We start from the raw sequence: 26935 nt of genomic DNA on the forward strand, positions 1-26935 counted from the left end.
ACTATTTTATTTAATAAATATATACATCTGCACATGTGAAAATGATTTTTTACGCCTATATAAGTTATAGATGCTGCATATTTTAAGGTTTTTCTTGTCGTAGAACACACCGAGGGGTGTGTTCTACGACAAGACAAATCTTAAAATATGCATTATCTGACTTATATACCGTCAAAGAATATTATTTTTTATAAAGATTTGCAAAATCTAGTATCCTATCTTACCGACAACACTAAAGTGGGATATTCCTTTCTAATGCATTCATGTTTTAATACGCCCTACGGCTCATTTTAATAGAATGTGAAATAAAACTCACTAATAAATCTAGATATAAAGCTTTTAAAAAATATTATCCATACAAAATAAAAATATTACTGTAACTGCATGAAGTAAGACACAAATATATTGTTACCATCCGATAACGGTGTATGACAAATACAAGACACATTGTTAGTATTGTACCACTTAGTTTATGGAAAAGGGGAGGGGTATTTTTTTCCTATTTGTAATGTCATTTCTATCGCAAAAAAGTGGTTATTCATTTAAACAATTTTAATTGAATCGAATGAAAAATTCAGAAAGATTGTCTTTTGAATAGCAATACATTTTATTTACAGATAATCAGGATATAATTATATACCCTCCGCATCCGACCCTTTTCTGAGTTACGTTAATTAATGTTATTCAATAGAATATAAAACTATCTTATTTGTTGATCATTTGATAGAGTAATACATGTAGGTATACACTACATGTATAAGAAAAAAAGTTAAGAATTGACATAAAGACGAATATAAATACAAGAAGGTCACAGTATTATTTCCTATTCAGCGTTTATCGTCCTGAATATGCATGAAATATTTGCCACTGGACGTTAAGCAAGCAACCAAAAATCAAATAAACTATTCAATGTGACTCAATAAGATTTTTACATATCTAACACATGAATATGTTAAATCTGGCTTTTTCTTTATGAAAGTCAATATTAAAATTCTTCTCACATATATGATAATATCAGATTATTACATGGCATTTTTCATATCGCATGTATTATCAGCCCTAGGTTCAATATCAGCCCAAGAGCCGCATGGCTCGAGGGCTGATATTGACCGAATAATAGTATATATATCCATCTTCATGACTTATATAACATGTCCTGTGTAACGTTAGGTTAAAAGATGACTTGCATTAAAAGAGGGACGAAAGATACCAAAGGGACAGTCAAACACATAAATCTAAATCAAACTGACAACGCCATGGCTAAAAATGAAAAAAAAGACAAACAGACAAACCATAGTACACATGGCACAACATAGAAAACTAAAGAATAAACAACACGAACCCCACCAAAAACTAGGAGTGATCACAGGTGCTCCGGAAGGGAAAGCAGATCCTGCTCCATATGTGGCACCCGTCGTGTTGCTTATGTGATAACAAATCTGGTAAAAAGTCTAATTCGGTAGGTCACATGCATGAAAGGGAAGGGGATTGTAGTTACGACGTAAGGACCATATCCCATTTAGTTTCCATTTATCAAACTATGGTTCATTAATTTTATTTATATGTCTTAAATAAATTTAATCCATTTTTTTACAATATCAATGAGATCTCTCCCAGTAAAATATTGAAGACATTCTCAACGTAAAATTATGCTTAAGTTTAAAGTTTTGACACAAGCACTTATACAACATATACTGTTCTTTGCACGTATACATATTTGATAAGATACCGAAATATTTTATTACAAAAGGCCGTGGTATAGGATAAATCTGTTTTATTTAGATTTAAAACATAGGGTAGGTAGAGATTACGAAATTTTAAATCACACGTAGCTTTTACATGTTTAAATAATTACGTTGTAATGCAGTCAGAAACAGAAAATTATAAAACTATTTTTCTTGTAAGTAATTTGAATATATTTGTTCTAGCTTGTTTGAATCTCCTTCTAATGGGGTTTATTCTGGTTTATAGTAGTGTGTTTTTTCGTGTATATAATATCTTGAACTTTTTACTCTGTGTTAAAAGACAAAAAAGGAAGACGAGAAAGAAATTATTTGTAATGGCTTAAACAAAAACAGTTTTTTCTTGAAAACTCATTATAGATACGAGCTTTGCAATCATACGAATCTGTCATAAAAAAATCCCATTTAGAAGGATTGCTTGGGTAGATTATTCAATTCCTTGTGTTAAAGACGGAACACTGATGAACAGAAATCGACCGACAAACGAATTTTGCCTTTCTGTCTTCCTCCTAATTTTTATATAATTTTTATTATGTTTATTTTTTTTTATCTTCAGTATAATTAATTCTAACTGATATGGCAACTGGAGGAGATCCTAGTGCAATACGTTCGGAACAAACTGGTAAGTAAAATGTTACTGTGTTGTTTCTGTGCAGGAAGATGCAAAACTGGGTATTCCCTATGTAGGATTAAGGGAAAGAAAAACACACAAGAATTTCTCAAATTTCAAACTTTCTTAAAATAAATCCCTACCAATATAAAAATTGCTGTTGCGTCACTCAGTAAATCTAAAAAAAAACAACACATGCACGTAAAGTGTCAATGATATTTTTTAGTGTCCTCCAACTTGTCACCTGAGTAGGTTTTTGTGATAACTCATGTTATTTATTATTCATTAACGGTTGCCTTCTAACTGTTTTATTTGACCTCATCGATAAGTTTGAGATAATTCAAAACATTTAAAGTGCAATTATAATCTTGAACAATTCCCAAAGAGTTAAAATTGTATGAATTTAGGACAAATACTAAGGTTGTCTGAGATGGTTTATATATGCCGAGAGCGCTTTGTTTGTTAAATATGTTTCCTAGCTGTTTATATAAAAAAAAAATTAACAATGCTTATGTCATTGATATTATAATTTGATGCTCACAAATATTAATATAATGTATCGCCCAGCATAAGAATAAAAATAAAATAACAAAATCATTTTGTTTTTTAGCTTCTCTTGTTTTAGTTGTCAGATTGCTAAAAAAAACCAATAAAATTTGAATGTAACCGAGAATAAATTACAACATGACAATTGAATCAACAAATGAATCATAATTATCTATGCATGCAATATCAAAAATTAGAATCCAGAGTTAATACTAAAATTTATGACTTCGTCTACAAGGTATGCTCGAATGCTACTATAAAACATGGTCATTTCCCAATTGGACAGCCTGAATGATCCCTTGTGTCGGAAAGTTTTCTTTTCAACCGGTCCTCATTATCAATATTTAGTCATAACATCAAATTTCAAAGTAAAACATAAAATATTAAAATCTGGAAAAAAATGTTTACTTTTTGAGATGAATCTACAGGGTCTTCTATGTATAGAGGAACATTGTTGGGATAAATCGGAGATGGAGTACAGTTATATATGCATTACATTGGTAGCCCTGTATAACCATATACAATCCAATCGGGAACATTGGTCGTAAACTTGTTATATATTTGACATGTATAGTAGTTTTTTTTATTCTACAGTAGTTGTCGTTTGTTTATGTAATATATACGTGTTTCTCGTTTCTCGTTTTGTTTATATATATTAGACCGTTGGTTTTCCCGTTTGAATGGTTTTACACTAGTAATTTTGGGGCCCTTTACAGCTTCGTGGTCGGTGTGAGCCAAGGCTCCGTGTTGAAGGCCGTACTTTAACCTATAATGGTTTAATTTTTAAATTGTTATTTGGATGGAGAGTTGTCTCATTGGCACTCACACCACATCTTCCTATATCTATAGAATATAAATAATATCTTTTAAGACAGACAAAAAATCCCAGCTGATATGCAAGGTAAACCATCTTCTTGCCACTATACATGATGTAATAAGTTGCAAACTTATATAACGTCAACGAGGAAAAACATAATTGGATCTACTATTTGTTCTGTTCGCATGGTATAGGGCTCTGGAAACAGTACAGGCGGTCTTGTCGCGACGTCCAGATGCAAGGGTTTGACTCCCGCTGGGGGCAGAACACAATTTTGCTTAAACAAATTTGCAGATCTAACGTAGATTTGCAAAATTGAGAGAAAGAATAAGAACTACAGCTTGTCCTGCACAACTTCATGTTGTCTTGTGGGAAACGTCTGTCAAAAAGTTGTCACGTATCTAAAAAGGCATACTGTATAGCGATTTTTTTACGCCACACAATGAGTCGAAGAATATCCAAACGCTTGTCAAGTAGAAAGTTGAAATCGTTACGCACTGATTTTGTTAAAAATGTCCACTTTGTTTCAATATCGAGGAGGAGTTCAAGATATGAAGCAGATTAATTAGATAATTATTGTATTGAACACTGATGAAAAACGATGAACAAGATTTATAAAGCATTTAGAAAATACATTCATTGTAGATAATACCACTGTCTGTAAGGTTTGTTTTTAATGACAACATATGCATTTAGTAGTACCAACTAAGTTTGCAAAGTACAAGTACTTTATAATTTCCTATCGTTTTAATGTCGTAATAAGCAATGCACTGTCAACGAAAATATCTATTTATTCGTAAATCAATATCAATGCTACGGAAAGTCGTTTTTTGACTGATACTACCACGTTTGTTTTTATTGGATTTGAAAGATTTTATACATTGTAGATATCAAAGATGAAAATACATTACAGGTAATTATTATACATAGTATGGAACACAAAGCAAATGCATGTTGAATTATTGTTTTTAAATAAAAGACACTTTCGTCTTACACAGGCAAATGTCACTCACATCAATTTCACGTGAATCTCACGTGAAATTTTTCATGTGCTTTTCATGTGAGATTCATGTGAAATTCAAGTGAGCACATGTTGACTGTGTAACATGTTAATTTCAATTTTATGAACTTGCATTGCTGAAACAATTAATTCAATTTGGGTCAAAATTAATAATCATATCTGGCAAAAATCAGTAAAATGATTTTTTGTGTAATGTCCTCAATGAAATTTTATACAGTATCATAAAAAAAAAAAATAGCTGAAAATTAGACAGACTGTCTTTGTTTATAAGTTTCAATAATGTTAATTTCTATAAAAACCATACTTGTACATATTGTTTTTTTTTTCATACTTGCTGTATATAGATCAACAGGCATTATTTCTTTGCCTCTTTACCTTGGATTAACAATTATTGACTGTATATGTATCATCAATCTTGTAATTGTAATGATTAACAATGTATGACATTGATATTATGATTTAATGCTTGCAAATATTGAATACCGAAACATCTATTTTGAATAAAATTTAAAAATTTTTTTGTCTGATTTATCAGAATTCTAAAAAATGAACAAAGCTAAATGCATGCTAGAACAAAAAATATTTCAAAATACTGATTATTCGTTTTTGCAATAACCTATCTGATATTCAATTTTTCAATGAATGCCGAATTCATTTACTAGTATTTGAAAACTAAGTACAACGTACAATGTAACCATTTATACGAATCGTAAAAAAAGTACTACGTTTTAAAAGGCAAAGTTGTTTTATAATAGTTTTCTGTTTGACAATCATTTATAGTTGCCAGTCAAAAATTAAGCTCTAACGGCCCTAGTTTTGATAAGTTATATCTGATTATAAATACAAATACATGTATATGAAATCGCTGTTCCAAGCTTTGTCCCAATTTTCAAAACCAAAGATTTTATGAATTTTATTTTAGTCCATGAGATAAAATCTTAAAGAATGATAATTGGATAAGTTTGATTCTGAGTCATGCCTTTTTAAAAATGAAAACGCTATTTGTAAATTGTTAAGACAACTTTCAAATTTTGAAAAAAGCGACATGAAAAATTAGTAGGATTGTAACTGATGACAATTTGACCAAAACAATGGTCATATCTGGCACTTTGCAATATAATGATTTAACACTGCTGTATGAAAAACACGGTTTATCCATCATTAAATGAACAAATTTTATTTATTTTAGAATTTTTCAAAGAAAACACTGAAGTTTGTCGTCATTGGAAAAACTGGGACCGGCATAAGTTTTACTGCTAATGCCATACTAAATAAAAAATATTTTACATCTAAAGCAAGCAAAAGGTCCATCACCACAGAGTTGCGTCGTGGCGAATCTATATCAATAACAAATGGAATGAAAACTGTTGTTTTTGACACCCCAGGCATGTTTAATACATATCTAACGACAGACGAGGTAAAGTCAAATTTAAAGAAAAGTGTAGATTGTGTTTCACCAGGACAATATGCCCTAATATATGTATTACCTCTACGAGGACAAATGAACGAAGACCGAATCACGCTTAAAGAAATGATTAATGTTTTCGGTGAAGAAATGTTTAGATCAATCATTATAGTATTCACAGACAGTGAGATATCAGACGTTATAAATAACTGCACATTAGAGGAATACTTGAAAGACATGCCAGACTATATAATTGATTTGATTAACAGATGCGAAAAAAGATACACAGTCCTCAGTTTTGATGGTAATGACTACGAAAACAATATGATCAGACTATTTTCTCTTTTTCAAAAGATGCAATTGAGTAGATCATACTACAACAGTAACTCATTAACGCAACCAAGCATGAATGTCCACAGAAAAATAAGAATGAACATAATTATACCATGTGCATGTTTGATAACCGTTGGAATGTGTTTTATTCTTAAAGCAATAAAGTGAAATAGAGTTTTTCAAAATCAGTATGCTTATATTGTATCCTACAGTTTCACCAAAAACATTGCACCTTTTAAGGTATTTAAATATATGAAAGCATTGCATGTAATTAAATGAGAATAATACTTAAAAATTCACTTACATGTGACTGGTCCCACTCGCCTTATTCTTACAGCCCCTCTGGCCATGTAACTATTTGGGATTTTAACATAATTCAACATAAATATTTCGGAAAGATGATATCTCATGGTCCTAAATTTAGAGAACCCCAGAACATCAGTTGGAACCATAACTGCAAAATAATTATTGTGAACTACACCAGAGCATGGGCGTAACGAGAAGAAGTTGAACTGAACACTATGTCAGAATGGTTTAAACTAATCAAGTATCAGATAAAACGTCCAATTCATAAGTTGAAAAAACTAGAATGATCGTCACAAGTCCGATTTCAGAGATAAAGAAGCTGTAAAGTTCCCATTGTCTCTTCATGATCAGTATGTTATTGTTCCAGCTAACAAAGCTTCAAAAAAACTTTGAGAGTTAATCTTGAAAAAGAATTAGTAATAGATGAGATCTCATGTAATCCCACATAGTACAAAAACATATCATTTGACAAGGAATATTAGAATTCAGCGTATCGATCACAAATCCTTCATGGCTTCAATCAACGTTAAAAGTTAACAGCAAGTCGGAGCATTTACCTTATTTGTACTGGATACCAAAACTTCCGTATAAACAATTGTACATTGATTGCTCATTTAAGTGTCTATTAGATTGATATACAGTGTGTCCTCAGTAATAAGAGGTACTTCAGAAATACACTGAAACTGTTAAATTGGGTAGCCTAACCATATGCAGATCCTAAAAAACTTCGAAGAACTTCTGGATAATTTAACATCTCGGAAATCAGTTCTAACTAGACATTTGATATTTCAGGCCTTTACACCTCAAATCCCCATGTGAATTTTAAAATCGTCTAAAAAAAATTAATCCACAATAAAAGTGTTAAATATACGCTTTAAATTTATCACTTTGTGTTACCATAAGACTTACATTTTTAAAAGTGATTAAAATGGTAAAACATGCCACACATAGTGATTAGTTATGCTGGTGTTTTTTTTTATTGAAAACATATTTGTTGAAATTGGAGGTAGACTTTGTCAACAAGTTTTCATGTCTATGGGAACGATCTGTTCACCTTTCCCTACCCACCTCTTCTTAAGTTCATACGAGCTGGAGTTTTTCAGACAATTGAAGATCAAAGAAAGAAGATTATTAGTTTCACATTAAAGATATGTTCATGATGTTTTTTCTATTAACTTATCCAAACTTTTCTGATTGAGTTCCATTGGTATATTCTTCAGAAATAGAAATTAAAGAAACAGAAGACACAGCTTGCTTTTGTATTTGTAGATTCATACCTCGATTTCGCAAAACGGTCATCTTAGTACCAAAATCTATGAGTATGACAAACAAGACGATTTTAACATTGAAATTATAAATTGCCCCATCTAAGTAACAGAATGACTACATCACCTGCATAAGAGATATACATTTCCCAATTCATTCAGTACTCAAGAGATTGCAGCTGCTATTCAGACTTTGTGAAACGACATCAGTGTCTGAGCAAATATGAGTGCACCAGGCTTATGCCATCGTCATTATTCTTAACAAAAAATCAGAGGATTCCTGAACCTTGTTGATAAATATTTCGTTTCAACGCCACAAATAATCAAGATGGTCTTAGAATATCGTTTCTGGGTACTGACGTTGTTTATCGTCGTAATTACTTGTTATTTTGTTTTTTATTTGTCTTTTTTTGAAAGATTGTTACTTTGACTGTCTAATCTTTTTTGGTAATATCTATTTGACGTGTCTTGACACTTATAAATCCCGTTATTGTGTAATTGTGCAATCATAATTTTTTTAATTTTTTTTTGCGAATGTGCGTTGTCTATATGGATTTTCGTTTTTCATTGTTGAAATAATTGTCGGTTTTTATGATGATTAAAATTATAAAACAAAGTTGACTGATGTACCTTCATTTTTTTGTATATATGTTCACACATTATTGTCAATGTAATTGAATTTTATGCATTTTTTTTGCAATTTTAATACAAGTGTCAGTTTTACCTAGCTATAAAACAAGTTTTAATCTACCATTTTATTTACATAAACAATTATGTATCAAGTCAGGAATTTTACAGTTGTTTACCATCTTTTGAAGTGTTTTTTAATTTTTCCGTTTTGAATGTTTCTTGGAGTTCAGTATTTTTGTTATTTTACTTTTTCAAATTAATTGAATATGCAAAGAATTTTCGTTTTCAACCTTTATACTTATTTTATAAGGTGTCTGTGAATCAGTTTATTAAATGGTCAGAAAATACAAATAACAGCATCGTTACACCCACAATTCCATTTTAGTATCATTGTCATAGTCAGAAGCGGATAATGTAAAATGTGAAAAATCAAAAAATAATTTTATTGGTCAATATATTCCAAATAAATTATTGCCATTCATTATAAATAAATTTCTATCAAAGATTAGGCTCAAAGAACTTTTTATATTATTTATTTTAACAATAAAAACGTACACACATGTTAGCGTATGAATACACAACGTCAGAGTGCGCGTGTCGCCATAATAATTGACAACAATGAAAATAAAACTTTTAACCAATCAGAAGACAGTAAAAACATAAAATTATTTATTATTACATAATTTATTTATGTATTTCTGTATCCTAAGTGTTCCTGAATTGATTTGTTTTATTTTCTGTCACGATGATTGTCATTTTAGCGGTGTTTGTAACATGAACATATAAGCGGGTTTAATTAGCCATAAAATCCGGATATATATTTTCGCTCTATCGATTCAAGACTACTGAACAGCAGTAAACTACTTTGGCCTTTATCTATACGAAACAATTAAAGGTTTTTACAAATAAGATTACACTTGGTGTTTTTGCTTATGAGATAAACAATGTAAAAACAAACATTTAGAGCATGAGAAAACAGCTAAACCCAACACAAATTCCAAGAGTATTATGTTTTTCCCTGAACTTGAAATAAGGGAGATTATTAGATATTTCGCTTCTAATGTCAAATACAAGAATATCTAATACTACTGTTCAAAGTATATGACTGCAAGGACATTTTGTTTTGTGAAATAAAGAATATTATTTGCTTCCTCCAGTTTAGATAATGTCAATACTAGTTTCATCTGAAAAGTATATTTTACAATGAGTTAAAACATATTCTTTCACTTCTAATAATGGAGATAATCAGCCAAAAGGTTACATCAGTGTTAAGATAGCTATTTTTACACTGATTAAAATTTTTGTTTTTATGTATGAGTTACACGGACATACCGATAAATATTGACGGCTAGATAACTACTGTAAATGATTTGTCGATATCGTTTTATTTAAAAAAGATATTCACAGAAAAGATAAACAGTGTATGGGGAGATAACTTTTACAAAGAAAATTGATCGTCTAAGCAGAATTTTAAAGGCGCTTAAACTGTATAAAATTCAGAGAACAATTGAAGGTCTTGCCACCCAAAACGAAATATTTTGATATGAAAATAACAAAATCTGGTTCAACATGTCATTTTGGGTGTAAGATATTACTTACTGTTCGCTGATAAAAAAAGTTTCTATACACATAAAAAAAGGGGAGAAAATATGTAGCTTTCTGTACAATAATGTTACTTCTAGTATCACACAAAGTCACATTCGTTGAGTTTGTCAAGATCATTTGGCTTGAAACCTAAGTCAAAAAGTCCCATAGCTTTATTTCATACCTCCAAAATTTTCATAATCTCCATTTGGGTCATAAAGTGTAAGAATATCATATGCTCTTCTCATAAGTGCTCTAAATCCACTATTGAATTTTTTGACTGAATATCAGTGTTATTTTGGGAGTATAATAAATGCTCTGTTTCAAGGATAGCGGATAGATTCCAATTGTCGTAACTACAATCCCGTCCTCTTTGCCCGAATGTGACCTACCGAATAGACTTATTACCTGGTATGAACTAGCATGCGTCGCATTTGGTCTTCCTAGCTCTTGAGATCAACCCCAGCTTTTGGTCGAGTTCGTGATGATCAGTCTTTATTAGTTATCTATGTTGATTGACTTAAAAAAATTGCGTTATTTGTAGTCATGATTTTTTTTATAGCTTTCCGTTCTGTTCACAAGGACCTATAACTCATTTATTCAAGTCTTTTTCATACATAGTCCGCAGCTGGTCAAAGTTGTCTTCTTTTTCTATTTCTTGAGAAGTGTATGTTTAACCTGTTTAGTCATTATAAAGTGTTACAATTCTTTTTTAGACTCAACACATAAATAGTGACAAAAAAGATACCGCTATCACACGAGAGAAGCTAGAAAAATGAAATGTACACATTTTCAACATTTTTAAGGGACCATCATATACAATTAAGTAAATATGGTTTCATTGTCAATATATAGACGAACAAATATGCGAACATATTCAAATGTGGATACAGGATAACTTTTGAAAAAAGGTACCCTGGGGTCAAAACTATACAGGGTTTCAGGTTTGAAAAATAAATGACATGACTTTGAAAAAAAACAAGAATTCTAAGCGAAAGTAGACAAAATTTGAGTGACGTCTGTCAAAATGTTTGAAATAATTATGGAGTCGAAAATAAACAAGATAATTGAGATAATTTAAAGTCAGCTTACAGTTTCGTTGCCTTTAAATTAATGTCTGCTTACATAGTGATTTTTTAAAACGATTTGAAATTAATGTGATCGTTTTAAGGATTAACGCTCATGACAAGATACATGTAATATTTAAGGAAATTGTCCATCCAACTAAGTAAAAGATTTAACTTGAACTTCTAAAACAATGATACATCTGCTGATTCTTATCGTATCATTATATGCTTTGTGAAAAACGAAGACATTTGACTAAACGGTTTGCTACCATTGTATTCGGCATTGTGAAAGTCATGTTCAATGCAGAATCCATGAAACGCATGCAATAATTAATGTTCAATCTTTGTGCATGAGAACGCAATGTTGTCTGCATTGTGACAAAATTTCAAATGACGTTATGCTACATGTAATATCAATTGGGATTCGACGCGATAAAGCAGTTCGTTCGTTATGTTCTATATTATTAATGTGATTTTCTATTTCCACAATTACAATGAATTACCAATAAGGATTATAAAGAACTTTTCGGGCTCACCTGTTACTTTATCGCGAAAACGACAGTATAAAAAACAAAAAGTCCTATATTCTATATATAACAGTTTTTTTTTATCTAGACACATTTATCATTTATCATTCAAGGAAACCGTCGAGATTTTTTACTTATTATATTAATATGTTCATTATAACACAAAAAACATATTCACCAAGTTATAGATTTATTTAATTTAAACATATTTATTTATAGTGGATTGGAAAACAAGTTTTGCAACTTATATTAATCCCTTTCCACTTTGCGGGTGCGAGTGCTTCCATGTAGCGACATTATCCTACTATTTTTCGAAATCTACAAGGGTGTCTTTAACGTGCAGAAGATATGGCTCTATCTTAACACGGGTCGGCCATTTATCGTCCCCTTTCGACGGACTACCATCGTTTCCTAAAGACAATACTCGCAAATGGTGTCAAGGGAGAGCCGAAAATTGAGCCCCTGAATTTTCATCCCAGACGGGAATCGAACCAGGAACCTTTGTGTTAGTAGTCCGATGCACTAACCACTACACCACGGCTCTCTTTTAATATAGCTTTATATAATACCACATCTTCTTTTTTATATTATATAAACAATTTTAAAGAAGAAATTGAAAATTGTATATTTACCAGTCTATTGTGATGCAATTTTAGTCTGGATCATGCCGAGGGTACAATTAATTTCAATAAAAGTCTTGCTCCCTTTACTGTTTTAACGTTACGTAATTTTAAACGCATCAATAACCGTTTTGTAAATCTTTAACCAACTAAAAAATAAGTAAAAAAAGCGGAAAAAAAGAGTGCAACTGTTTCATTCATTAGATAACAATCTCTAGTAGGAAAGTACGGATGTTCGCTCCTCTATTTTAAATTAACAAGTATTTTAATAGACTGTTATGAATTGCTAGTATGAGAAATACGGAAATGAAAAAGCAGAAAAAAATGGCAGGTGCCTGTCCTTGTTTTTGAGATATTAGCAATTGAAAATTGCGAGAATGGATTCTCTCTATATTTTTATTACATTTAATAGAGAAACTTTTGTTTATTTAGGGATCCATGAAAATGTTTTTTTCTATTTCAAAAATCGTGTCGGACACCAAATGTTATGAAGTTATAGAAAGAAAAGCAGGTGTCAGTGGGAACGATATGTTTAAAGTCATAAGAAACGAGTGACCGGTGAAAAATAATGTTCTTCCAATTCTTAAACCAATGCATACAAACATCATAAACTTAGTCTTCTGTGCTCGAATTTATCATTTTTTTCGTGTAAATTTCGTATAATCGTCAATTTTTTTTTCAATCGGTCAGTGTTGTTGTGAAAATATGGCAGGTAATTAAAGTTCGTGTTTTGAAGCCGAAGTTTAACGATTGTCACCTGTTTGTCAACAATTGACGAAAAATAAACAAAAAAGCATGGAATTTGAGCACGTGTTTAACATGTGAATTCAGATAAAAGTTTATTTTAAGGACATCCATGCGTATTGTGGTCACCGGATTTTTACGAGATGGGTCACACTGAGGTCACCTTGCATACGGAAAATATATCGGGGGAATTGCTTGCTGGAAGGAAGCAATTCAAATAAAGTAAACTTCTTCTAAATATGAATAAATTAGAGAATTTTCTTCAGAAAAAAGTATATGTACATAAGTATTACAATGACAACTATCCATTGAGTTATAAAAAACATATGCATTATTTATTTTTATTTGAGGTTTCTTATGACTTTAAACTAAAGGAATATGAAAATATGATAAAACATGAAAACAACAGTAATCAACATCCTTAAGATTTCACTTTGTGAATACAGCTTTTCACAAACCACGCTTCTTTTGGGGATATATATAATAATCATAGATATTTCATAAAGATATAACTTTGGAATGTTACCAATTACAAAAAAACATACATAGCGCTAGCATTGAATTCTAAGGTAGGGGAATAACAGAATTTTAATATAAATTTAAACTCTGAGAAGTGCATGACATATAAATGTAAAAAACATGCCGCACAGTCCTATATTTTGACCTTTGAAAAACACAGTAGTGTTCATAAACTTTTCATTCTGGGATATATTTTTTCCGAAACTTCATATTAAAAACTAAATACAGTTAATAAATAAACTCATAGATTCCACGATTAAATGTTTATATTTACGCCAGACGCGCGTTTCGTCTTTAAAAGACTCATCGGCGACGCTGGAGTCGTAAAATGTTTAAAATGGCCAAATCGAATACGACGGTGACGAGCACTAAGGACCACATTTCATTAATGTTCTGGCAAATACAGCCAAGGTAATCTACTCTTGAGGTAGAAAAACATTATTTTTTAAAACATTTAAGTTTTGTTAACAGTTAATTTAAAATTATGAACATATCCATGAACACTCAGGTCAACACAGAAGTGCTGACTACTGGGCTGGGGATACCCTCGGGGAAATAAATCTCCTCCAGTAGTGGCATCGATTCAGTATTGGCAAATGAACTCATCACTGATACCAGGATTAAACATTTATATTTACGATAGACCCGCGTTTCGTCTACAAAAGACTCATCAGTGACACTCGAATAAAAAAAAAAACGCTTAAAAGGACAAATAGAAAACGAAGTTGAAGAGCATTGATGCACACAAATTCCGAAAAGTTTTAGCCGTAAAAGAAGTTCCTATGGTAATTCCATTGTCTATATTTACAGAAATGCAACCTATCTTGGGTGAAAAAAGAGAACATTTAGAATTTCAACAAATCCTTGGCCTTTACTATGAAAACTCAGCATAAATTCTGTCGAAACCCCAAACATAAGCCGTAACAACTGAATGTGGTTTCATGTGACCGCGGCATAAACATACATGCTAGAGATACAAACATACTTCAGGAAAGCTAACAGTAGTGTGTTTGAACATATATATGTACTAAATATTAAATAAAGTGGAGAGTTATTTTGCAAATTTAAGACCCCATGGGCAAACAAAAAGAGAAAAATCCTTTACTCTTGGGTCATAAAACAGATATTTTAGTCTGTAAACAACGTATTGAAAGCTATTTATAAACCAAGTAACTAATGAAAATAAATTTAAAACTATAGTACACATCCAGTGAACTTGGTGTAAAGGCGTCATAGGCCGGGAATTCAAATTCCTCGAACAACTTTTCTAGCAGTTAGGGAACGACCACTTGACTTAAGAAAAAGGGGGGATGGATTTTTCCACAACTGGTCATTTTTGTCTTTTGTGGATAATTGTCTCATTGGCAATCATACCACATCTTCTTTTTTATATTGATCGGGTCATATTGGTGATTAGAACAAATATTCTGAATCCAAAGTTGCCCCATATATTACAGTGTTCAGTATTAAATTGGTACCATCGAAAAAATAAAATAAATATAAACTTTCGCGCGAGATTAATTCTGACTCAGGACCCCCCTTGTATTTTAAGTAAAGTGGTCTTTTTTAAGAAAGTCATTTTAGATGATTGTCAATAGTTTAAATATGTCTCGACTACGTATTAAAAGCGTAGGCTGCATCATCGTGCTTACAGACGAAGACAAAGAATTGCGATGTTAAGGATCACTACATTTCTATCTTTTCTGTTTATTTCAAATGTTATTTTTTTTTCTCCAAGGAGTATTTTGCAAAGCGAGGGGGCAATGTTTTTTTTTTTATTTCTAATTGTATTTTAAGGGGTCTGAAATACTACACAAACAAGCAAATAACCTCACCCTTTGTCAGTAATGCATTTACGAGTGAATTGTTGTTTGAGTAAAAACCAGTGGCAAATATTTCTGTCCAGTCGATTCGGGAAGACCTTTTCAAATGAATTATGTTCTCGGCAATGATGATGGATGGGTCTTGATTTGGGGTTAATAAGGCTACTTGGAGTGTTTTTATAACAAATACATATATCAAATTTAGACAAATATTTCGGTTAAGAATTTTATTAATAAGTGTTATAAGTATCAATTCTATATAAAAAATTTAAAATGTATATGGGAAAATCAAAGTTCTGAATGCCTAGTTTTGTGTACATTTAACCTGCACAAGATCTACATCGACTACCGACTGCATGTATCAACGGAAACGTAATTATGTTTAGCTAATGTGTGAGTTACACTAACACAACACCGAGTTTAGGTCATTGTGAACACGGCCATAAAAGTGGGGAAAAATAATGTCCTTGTGCAATGTCAAGATACAGGTATCGACAGATCGTATGAACCATGAATGGACATATGTTTGTTAACATGATATTTGGTTGCCTTTTACTCCACTGATACCAAAAAACATACTAATAGCAATAAAAACGATATTCGAAGTTAATTTTAAGGATCGATAAGTTAACCTGGATCGTTTCCAAGTTGCCGGGGTTAGTAAACAACAATTCCGTGAATATAAGGATGCGCTATCCCGTATGAAATAAGTTTTTGACAGTTACAACCAAATTTCAAAACCAATTCTCTATATCTAAGAAAGAATTTAGGAAAGGTTTTAGGTAAGTTGTGGTTACGATATCCCTGACTTAATAATTCACCAGGAATACGCAGATTATTTCATTAAAATACAAAGTGTTACAAGAGACACAGGCATAATGAATGAGATGTGATATACAAACACTGGAAGATGGTACCATCATAAAAAGGATAATTTAACAACAGGGAACGAAAATCGTCAATTTTGTCGTAAATTGTAGTGCAGAATTCCATTGTAAAACTGAAATATCTTAATTTAGAAAAGGACAGATTAGGGTCGCTAGAATTCCATATACATTTGTACTATCAAAGATATACAGCTATTTATAGAATCCTGATAAATGATACGAATGTCCAGCAAGTTGGTATATTCAAATTACGTACATTAAAACAACATTTTTTTCTACTTAAATAATTAGAAAACAAACAAGTTCAAATTGACTTTATAATATCCGCGTACGATGACATTTTTATAAATCTTCATTGAACAATGATAATGGTGTTTTCTAGTACTTCTAAATGAACAGATGCCATACAAAGATTGGTAAGATATTTGCAAACTATACATTTCGTTTTGTAGATTTTTTATTTTCTATTTGTAACTTTCTGTCCGTTCACTAATGCCGACTTTCAAACATGTGTGTGTACTTGATTATGTGTTTTTGTACTCTTTTGCCATATATTTATCAATATGCTAATCGATGTGTCATTATGTTTTTTTTTTAAATATCCATACGATTTATTGATATCTATTATTTTTTCTAAATTCATCCGTAAGCAATTGCAAAATAATATATGAAGTCATTTCATTTCTATCTTCAGATGGTTCATTTCATATTCAGAATTTTTGTTCAATACTTTGTGTTGTATTTCAATGGTATACGCCCGATTACAATATTATTGTATATCATTGTCCATCTATCGTCTGTCTGTCCGCCCGTAGATCCGTCCGTCTGTCGTCAACATGTCGAACAATAACTCAAAATGTCTTTCCGCTATTTTCATGAAATTATTGTGAATTGTTTATATCTATTGTCTTGAATTCTCCTTTGATATTTATAAATTTTAGATTTTACGTGTCTGAGTAAGAAAACATAGGGAATTTTTCAGTTTTTCTTATATAACTCATAACTGCTTTGGACGATTTCGGGAATCGTTTATATAAATGTTCAAAAGTCCCACTTTAAGAGTATTAGGACTATAGCAAAAAGGGGGGTATTTCTAGTGTTCCAAAAAAACATTCAACAGCTTTTAGCAAGCTTTTGCGACTTGTTTTCATCTATTGGCATAATATCCCATTTGTTTCATATAAACTTCTGATATGACATTGCGTAGTCATGGAACTTTAATAGTTTTAAAAAACATAGACCATGGCCAATTTCACACTTTGGACATTTATAGAATTTTGTTTTGCCAAAAATCGAGTTCACAAACTAAATTAAACTTGAGGTAGCCAAAAAGTTCTAAATTTGTAAATGTGGTGTGTCAATGCGTACCACTACTTTCATCATGTCCGATTTGTGGGGGTAAGAGGGGTCCTATTATACAGTGATCATAGTGTTTCTAGTTGATCATATACTTTCATTTAAAATATTTTTACGAGCTAAAAAGGCTAAGGGGACTTTGGTATCACATCGTCATAGCACAGCTCTTTACACAATATTAGCAATCTCATGAAACACAAAACAGATGAGACCAATAACATTAGCCCTTCAGAGGTGGATTTAGGGGGGGCAGAGGGCCCGGGCCCCCTCTTTTCTGAGAAAAATTTTGTTGCTTATATTGGGATTCACTGAAGCGTTACCGGAGCGGGCCCTCTCTTAGGCAGTCAGTGGGCCCCCAATTTTGAAAAATTCAGGATCCGCCACTGTCCCCGATTGCACGAAAACAAAAACATGAGAAATGAAAGGAAACATTAATAAAATAAAAAAAGCAAAAACAAATTGGACTTTTTACGAAGATCTTAATGCGGTATTTTGAGTTTGGAAGTAATTTTCTAATTCAGGAGATGGCATTTCCCAGAATGGTGACAACGATGTCTATGAACCTTTTCTAGAGTTGAAAGGTAAGGTTTTAAATAATTAATCTCTTAATATCGTTATTCCATAATAATAATTACCATCAACATATTGTAATGTCATTGAATATTTGGTAAAATTTATACAAGATTTTGTATCTTTTGAAATTGATTAATGATATTTTAACGACGGTTATATACGCCTGTCTTTTTCCTGTGGTGGCCTGTAAATTTCGTTGACAATTCTGTTCTCGACACCTTACGTTACACTTTCACATAATATTAATTAACAAAAGTTTTAACTATTTATGGCAATTTGCATGCGTAACATCTCATATCAGTTAAATGTGCTGTCACTCGTGCAAAGCTTAATTTGGTCATCAAAACATTGAGATTATGTACGTCTCATAGGCTTTACTAAAATTAGCGTTTGTCGATTTAATAATTCAATATTACTTCGGTTTTTCTTTCCAACAATACTTTAACATCAGGAATACAGCTGTTGTTTTTACTTATTTTGTAAAATGATAGCGGTTGGTTTTGTCAGTTTTTTTACTTCCCCTTTTTAAAGTGCCTTTGAGTTTTAAATATTTCATATGTTGTTTGCAATTATACAAATTTAAGAAAAGGAAAGATACACTTATTAGCAGAAAATACAAAAACACCATTGTGAGACCTAAGTGAGGCGGTCATAGTTTTGTAGTCCTTTTTTTTACTTCAGGAGATGACATTTCTGAGAAAGGTAACACTGCTGTCGGAGAAACCTCTCTTGCAATGAAAGGTAACATTGTGTAAATATAATTTACAGAGAGTGCAAACTGGAGAAACAACAGTTTGTAACCAGTTTAAAAATGGACGGGTGTCGCATGTGGAGCAGGATATGCTTACCCTTCCTGAGCACCTGAGATCACCCCTAGTTTTTGGTGGGTTTCGTGTTGTTTATTATTTAGTTTTCTATGTTGTGTCATGTGTACTATTGTTTTTCTGTTTGTCTTTTTCATTTTTAGCCATGGCGTTGTCAGTTTGTTTTAGATTTACGAGTTTGACTGTCTCTTTGGTATCTTTCGTCTCTCCTTTACACACTTTGCAAACACAAAATTATGTTAAAAAAACAGTCATGTACATAATGATTAAAGTGTAAATCAACAGTGGTATGAAAGCTGATGGGTACATGTTACTCAATATTAAAAGGAAATTCATCTTGTTTTGTTATATGTTTTAATTAATTGTCAAACAGAAAAAAGAAATCCGCCTGAATTCCATTTAGTAGAAGTATTTTCCGTTTTTTTTATATATTGATCATAATTTCAATTCCTCAGGCTATATTGAAGCGCACAAGTTTTATTACGGATAACATCTATAATACATATCCGAATCGTTTCTATGTTAAATTCTGCAAATTCAAGCATTACTGGTTACTATGTCTTAATTTAAAAAAAGTGGCGGTCATTTCACGTCAACACTAGAACTTGTCCTGTCTTGTGCTGAATTTGTCATCGTGCCTTTATGTGCATATAAGAATGCACTGGTTCCGGGAAGTTTGGTTTTACAAAAACAAGTACTTTTTTTCTGAACAACATGGCTAATAACCCCTCAATCCTATTGACATATACTTGTTTTAAGTGAAGGTTAAAGTGTAAGTTCTTTAGAATTCATATGATACCAAAACGACCCAAATATTTAACGAATTGACAAATTCATAGCTATGCCTCGGAACTGTTTTGTTAAGAAATATTCTTATTTCTTATATTATGTTTTTTCTCAACGGGCCGGAATGAGTGGTGTTATACATTCAGTCAAGAAAGCCAGGGTCATCGTACAAAGCTTAATTATGTCATCAAAACATTGAGATTATGTACGTCTCATAGGCTTTACTAAAATTAGCTTTTGGCGATTTAATAATTCAATATTATAATTTTTCTTATATAACTCATAACTGCTTTGGACGATTTCGGGAATCGTTTATATAAATGTTCAAAAGTCCCACTTTAAGAGTATTAGGACTATAGCAAAAAGGGGGGTATTTCTAGTGTTCCAAAAAAACATTCAACAGCTTTTAGCAAGCTTTTGCGACTTGTTTTCATCTATTGGCATAATATCCCATTTGTTTCATATAAACTTCTGATATGACATTGCGTAGTCATGGAACTTTAATAGTTTTAAAAAACATAGACCATGGCCAATTTCACACTTTGGACATTTATAGAATTTTGTTTTGCCAAAAATCGAGTTCACAAACTAAATTAAACTTGAGGTAGCCAAAAAGTTCTAAATTTGTAAATGTGGTGTGTCAATGCGTACCACTACTTTCATCATGTCCGATTTGTGGGGGTAAGAGGGGTCCTATTATACAGTGATCATAGTGTTTCTAGTTGATCATATACTTTCATTTAAAATATTTAAACGAGCTAAAAAGGCTAAGGGGACTTTGGTATCACATCGTCATAGCACAGCTCTTTACACAATATTAGCAATCTCATGAGACACAAAACAGATGAGACCAATAACATTAGCCCTTCAGATGTGGATTTAGGGGGGCAGAGGGCCCGGGCCCCCTCTTTTCTGAGAGAAATTTGGTTGCTTATATTGGGATTCACTGAAGCGTTACCGGAGCGGGCCCTCTCTTAGGCAGTCTGTGGGCCCCAATTTTGAAAAATTCAGGATCCGCCACTGTCCCCGATTGCACGAAAACAAAAACATGGGAAATGAAAGGAAACATTAATAAAATAAAAAAAGCAAAAACAAATTGGACTTTTTACGAAGATCTTAATGCGGTATTTTGAGTTTGGAAGTAATTTTCTAATTCAGGAGATGGCATTTCCCAGAATGGTGACAACGATGTCTATGAACCTTTTTTAGAGTTGAAAGGTAAGGTTTTAAATAATTAATCTCTTAATATCGTTATTCCATAATAATAATTACCATCAACATATTGTAATGTCATTGAATATTTGGTAGAATTTATACAAGATTTTGTATCTTTTGAAATTGATTAATGATATTTTAACGACGGTTATATACGCCTGTCTTTTTCCTGTGGTGGCCTGTAAATTTCGTTGACAATTCTGTTCTCGACACCTTACGTTACACTTTCACATAATATTAAATAACAAAAGTTTTAATTATTTATGGCAATTTGCATGCGTAACATCTCATATCAGTTAAATGTGCTGTCACTCGTGCAAAGCTTAATTTGGTCATCAAAACATTGAGATTATGTACGTCTCATAGGCTTTACTACAATTAGCGTTTGTCGATTTAATAATTCAATACTACTTCGGTTTTTCTTTCCAACAATACTTTAACATCAGGAATAAAGCTGTTGTTTTTACTTATTTTGTAAAATGATAGCGGTTGGTTTTGTCATTTTTTTTTACTTCCCCTTTTTAAAGTGCCTTTGAGTTTTAAATATTTCATATGTTGTTTGCAATTATACAAATTTAAGAAAAGAAAAGATACACTTATTAGCAGAAAATACAAAAACACCATTGGGAGACCTAAGTGAGGCGGTCATAGTTTTGTAGTCCTTTTTTTTTTACTTCAGGAGATGACATTTCTGAGAAAGGTAACACTGCTGTCGGAGAAACCTCTCTTGCAATGAAAGGTAACATTGTGTAAATATAATTTACAGAGAGTGCAAACTGGAGAAACAACAGTTTGTAACCAGTTTAAAAATGGACGGGTGCCGCATGTGGAGCAGGATATGCTTACCCTTCCTGAGCACATGAGATCACCCCTAGTTTTTGGTGGGTTTCGTGTTGTTTATTATTTAGTTTTCTATGTTGTGTCATGTGTACTATTGTTTTTCTGTTTGTCTTTTTCATTTTTAGCCATGGCGTTGTCAGTTTGTTTTAGATTTACGAGTTTGACTGTCTCTTTGGTATCTTTCGTCTCTCCTTTACACACTTTGCAAACACAAAATTATGTTAAAAAACAGTCATGTACATAATGATTAAAGTGTAAATCAACAGTGGTATGAAAGCTGATGGGTACATGTTACTCAATATTAAAAGGAAATTCATCTTGTTTTGTTATATGTTTTAATTAATTGTCAAACAGAAAAAAGAAATCCGCCTGAATTCCATTTAGTAGAAGTATTTTCCGTTTTTTTTATATATTGATCATAATTTCAATTCCTCAGGCTATATTGAAGCGCACAAGTTTTATTACGGATAACATCTATAATACATATCCGAATCGTTTCTATGTTAAATTCTGCAACTTCAAGCATTACTGGCTACTATGTCTTAATTTAAAAAAAGGGGCGGTCATTTCACGTCAAAACTAGAACTTGTTCTGTCTTGTGCTGAATTTGTCATCGTGCCTTTATGTGCATATAAGAACGCACTGGTTCCGGGAAGTTTGGTTTTACAAAAACAAGTACTTTTGTCTGAACAACATGGCTAATAACCCCTCAATCCTATTGACATATACTTGTATTAAGTGGAGGTTAAAGTGTAAGTTCTTTAGAATTCATATGATACCAAAACGACCCAAATATTTAACGAATTGACAAATTCATAGCTATGCCTCGGAACTGTTTTGTTAAGAAATGTTCTTATTTCTTATATGTTTTTTCTCAACGGGCCGGAATGAGTGGTGTTATACATTCAGTCAAGAAAGCCAGGGTCATCGTACAAAGCTTAATTTTGTCATCAAAACATTGAGATTATGTACGTCTCATAGGCTTTACTAAAATTAGCTTTTGGCGATTTCATAATTCAATATTACTTCGGTTTTTTTTTCCAATAATACTTTAACATCAGGAATAAAGCTGTTGTTTTTACTTATTTTGTAAAATGATAGCGGTTGGTTTTGTCATTTTTTTTTACTTCCCCTTTTTAAAGTGCCTTTGAGTTTTAAATATTTCATATGTTGTTTGCAATTATACAAATTTAAGAAAAGGAAAGATACACTTATTAGCAGAAAATACAAAAACACCTTTGAGAGACCTAAGTGAGGCGGTCATAGTTTTGTAGTCCTTTTTTTACTTCAGGAGATGACATTTCTGAGAAAGGTAACACTGCTGTCGGAGAAACCTCTCTTGCAATGAAAGGTAACGTTGTGTAAATATAATATACAGAGAGTGCAACCTGGAGAAACAACAGTTTGTAACCAGTTTAAAAATGGCTTACACACTTTGCAAACACAAAATTATGGTACAAAACAATCATGTACATAATGATTAAAGTGTAAATCAACAGTGGTATGAAAGCTGATTGGTACATGTTACTCAATATTAAAAGGAAATTCATGTTGTTTTGTTATATGTTTTTATTAATTGTCAAACAGAAAAAAGAAATCCGCATGCATTCCATTTAGTACAATTATTTCTCGTTTTTTTATATATTGATCATAATTTCAACTCCTCAGCCTGTCTTGTGCTGAATTTTTCATCCTGCCTATATGTGCATATTATAACGCACTGGTTCCGGGAAGTTTGGTTTTACAAAAACAAGTACTTTTTTTCTGAACAACATGGCTAATAACCCCTCAATCCTAATGACATATACTTGTTTTAAGTGGAGGTTAAAGTGTAAGTTCTTTAGCATTCATATGATACCAAAACGACCCACATATTTAACGAATTGACAAATTCATAGCTATGCCTCGGAACTGTTTTTTAAGAAATATTCTTATTTCTTTGGGTTTTTTCTCAACGGGCCGGATGAGTGGTTCTATACGTTCAGTCAAGAAAGCCAGGGTCATCGGAAAGACAAACTTCTGTTTTAACCCCTAATCACCTCACCTGCAAAGTAACAAATGTGATTTTGTATGTCATATTGGTCGTGATTAAATCAGCTTTTGTCGATAATTTTCATTATCGCTATTATCTGTATTTTTCCTTTGATGTTTTTTTGTGATAATTTTCATATCACTCGTGTAGAGTGAGAATGAAAATTATCGCTAGTTTCTAAGGTCCTTAGCGACAGCGTATTAATCTAATTCATTCGCTAGAGTGTCGGCCAATCAGAAAAGATTAGCCGGAACTATACAAAACCATGTTATCGGAAGACTGCGCTGAAATGTCAAAGATGATTTCTCGTTTTAATATTTTACCGTGAATTTCGCCGTTAAATAATTTATTGGAAGTTATTAAATGTAATAAAATCATGTTTTAACAGATAGAAAATTTCCTTTTTTTAACATTAGTCTACTTCAAACAAATCATCGTAGGTCTGTCTGCATGTCCGTGCCATTTCTTCATTCATGATTATTTCTTCGTCTGCTTTGAAAATACATTATATATTCAACCGTTCACTTCATTTTGAAACGTAGAAACACCGAATTACAGCTTATCAACAGTGAAAATGGTCCTCGCCTTATTTGAACACGCCGGATGGTCAGATGAGACTTCTTTTTTCAAATGAATGAACTTCCTGAGCGACTACATATTTATATCAAATAAGCCTACGCCAAAAAAAATAGTACCACAAAAGAAAATTCATTATCATCGTATAAGATACTTTTGTTTACTGAAATTTAAATTAAATGATATTCGAAAATACAAATAATAGCGATAAATAGATTATTTATGTTTTGTTAAACTCGATGCATTTTCTCATTCTCATCTCATCTCAGGGCTCCGCCCTTCGATGAGATGAGAATGAGAAAACGCATCTCGTTTAACAAAACATAAATAATCTATAAATATTTATTATTCTGTTTAAGACCGTATTTTTTATTATCATTTATTATATTTACTTAAATATTATAAAAACTGTACTTCAGTGTAATTGTATTATATTGCTATCCTGTTTATGACAATAACACTACTCTTTTTTAAATGCATTGATTTTTTTTTATTTGATTTTTTGCAATCATATAATTTAAGAAAAGAAGGGAAACATTAATTTACAAACAAAATTACTTTGGAAGACTAAAGTGAGGCGGTCATAGTTTTGTAGTAATTCTTTCTACTTCAGGAGATGATATTTCTGAGAAAGGTAATACTGCTGTCAAAGACACTTCTATTAAAAAGAAAGGTAATGTTGTGAACAGATAATTTCTTTATACCTTAAAATGAAAGTTGACATCAATTAATATCCACTATAGATGTTAGAGATAAATCGTGTCCATGTGATGTTATTTTAAATTTCGTTGGGAGTTACGGTTTTACGACTTTTTACACTACACTTTCACACCGTATGAACAAATAGAAGATTGCAGTATTTTTATTCAAATTTTCATACGAAACATCTGAAAACAGTTAAAATAAAGACATTCAAGTATTCCTACTTAGCGAGTTCTTAGATGCCAGTTTTTCTCTTTCTTGACAGTCATGTACATTATGATTAAAGTGTAAATCGGTAATAGTAGGTATTCTTTTGATTAAAAGTTACACTATATTCATAGCAGGATTTATCCCGTTTTGTTATATATATGTTTTTATTTATTGTCAAACAGAATTATTATCCACATAAATTCAAATTTTGTAGAATTATTGACTGTTTTCTTGATAATATTTTTTAATAACTCTGAGCTTTATTCATTGTTATTGTAAGGTATTACTAGGAAGAAAATCACTAACATATACTCCCATTGCTTTCTATGTTGAATTCTGCCAATTTCTCGCTTTTTTTGGCTAGTTTATCTAGATTTAAAAAAAGAAGGTGTTATTCATTTTAAGTTTGGTAAAAAAAAAAGAAGGTGATATTCATTTCAAGTTTGGTAAAACAAAAACAAGTACTTCGTATTTTAACAACATGGCTTATGTGCCCTCCAATCTAAAAAAATACATAAGAAGCTTTGGAAAAGTGGTTTATAGTGATCAAAGGGCAACATAAGAAGGAAATATCAAAAAGGCGTAACTCATCAGATGGACAAAACTACAAGTGGACGTGGCCGGGTACTTGTACATCCCAACAACAAAAAGACACTAGATACATTTCTGCCCTTTTTAAATGACTTTTATAGTTTGTTCTTATTTTGTACTGCTACACCACTCCAGGGTTAGGCGGAGGTTTGGCGCCAGGGAAATGTTTAACCAACCAACATTCTATAAGTTCCTGTTCCAAGTCAGGAGTAATTGAGTAGCTGTTCTTTACTGCTGTTCATCATATTTGTTTTTCAATAATTGTTTTCTATAGTTTGTTCTTGTGTTGTTCATCGGGCATTATTGTCTAAGGTTAAAAGAGGGTTTATGCCTTGTTTTAAACATTTTGTATATACTCTTTGTACCTGTCAGGAGCATGATGGTCAGTCGATGGTTCATATCTGTTTATTTGTTTTTCTTATAAATTGTTTATTTATTTGTCAAAAAAGACCTAATGAAAATACTTCGCAATCACATAAATAATAACACTTTTATTCCCAATAATCAAAACAAAAATGTTTATGAACTTAAATCGTTTAATTGCCATCAATTACAAGACCAACATTAAGTTCAAAATATATAAGCATTAATTCTATAAATCATAGTTACACAACAAAATACAAATTGTATGAAATCCTTCAAATCACAATACTTAGATGCAAACATATGTATTCTAGAACCTATTATATACCACAGAATAACTAACTGGTTTTACCAACACCCTACCACTTTCTGAAACAACCCTTAACAAGTAGCCTTTTGTCAAATCCACCTTACACGAGTG

The 26935-nt window shown here is 31.7% G+C and overlaps 1 protein-coding gene across 1 annotated transcript; it reads left to right on the forward strand.

Annotated features, from left to right (window-relative positions):
• Positions 1-2318: 2318 nt before the first annotated feature.
• LOC134717716 (GTPase IMAP family member 4-like) lies at positions 2319-25341 on the forward strand. The gene is made up of 9 exons (XM_063580209.1): positions 2319-2364; positions 4603-4628; positions 5926-6445; positions 18324-18383; positions 19057-19116; positions 21144-21203; positions 21880-21939; positions 23332-23391; positions 25262-25341. Exons 1-9 carry the CDS (start codon positions 2319-2321, stop codon positions 25339-25341), a joined length of 972 nt encoding a protein of 323 aa, XP_063436279.1.
• Positions 25342-26935: the final 1594 nt, after the last annotated feature.

Source organism: Mytilus trossulus, chromosome 5, assembly GCF_036588685.1.
Source record: "Mytilus trossulus isolate FHL-02 chromosome 5, PNRI_Mtr1.1.1.hap1, whole genome shotgun sequence".
Classification (NCBI taxonomy): Eukaryota; Metazoa; Mollusca; class Bivalvia; order Mytilida; family Mytilidae; genus Mytilus; species Mytilus trossulus.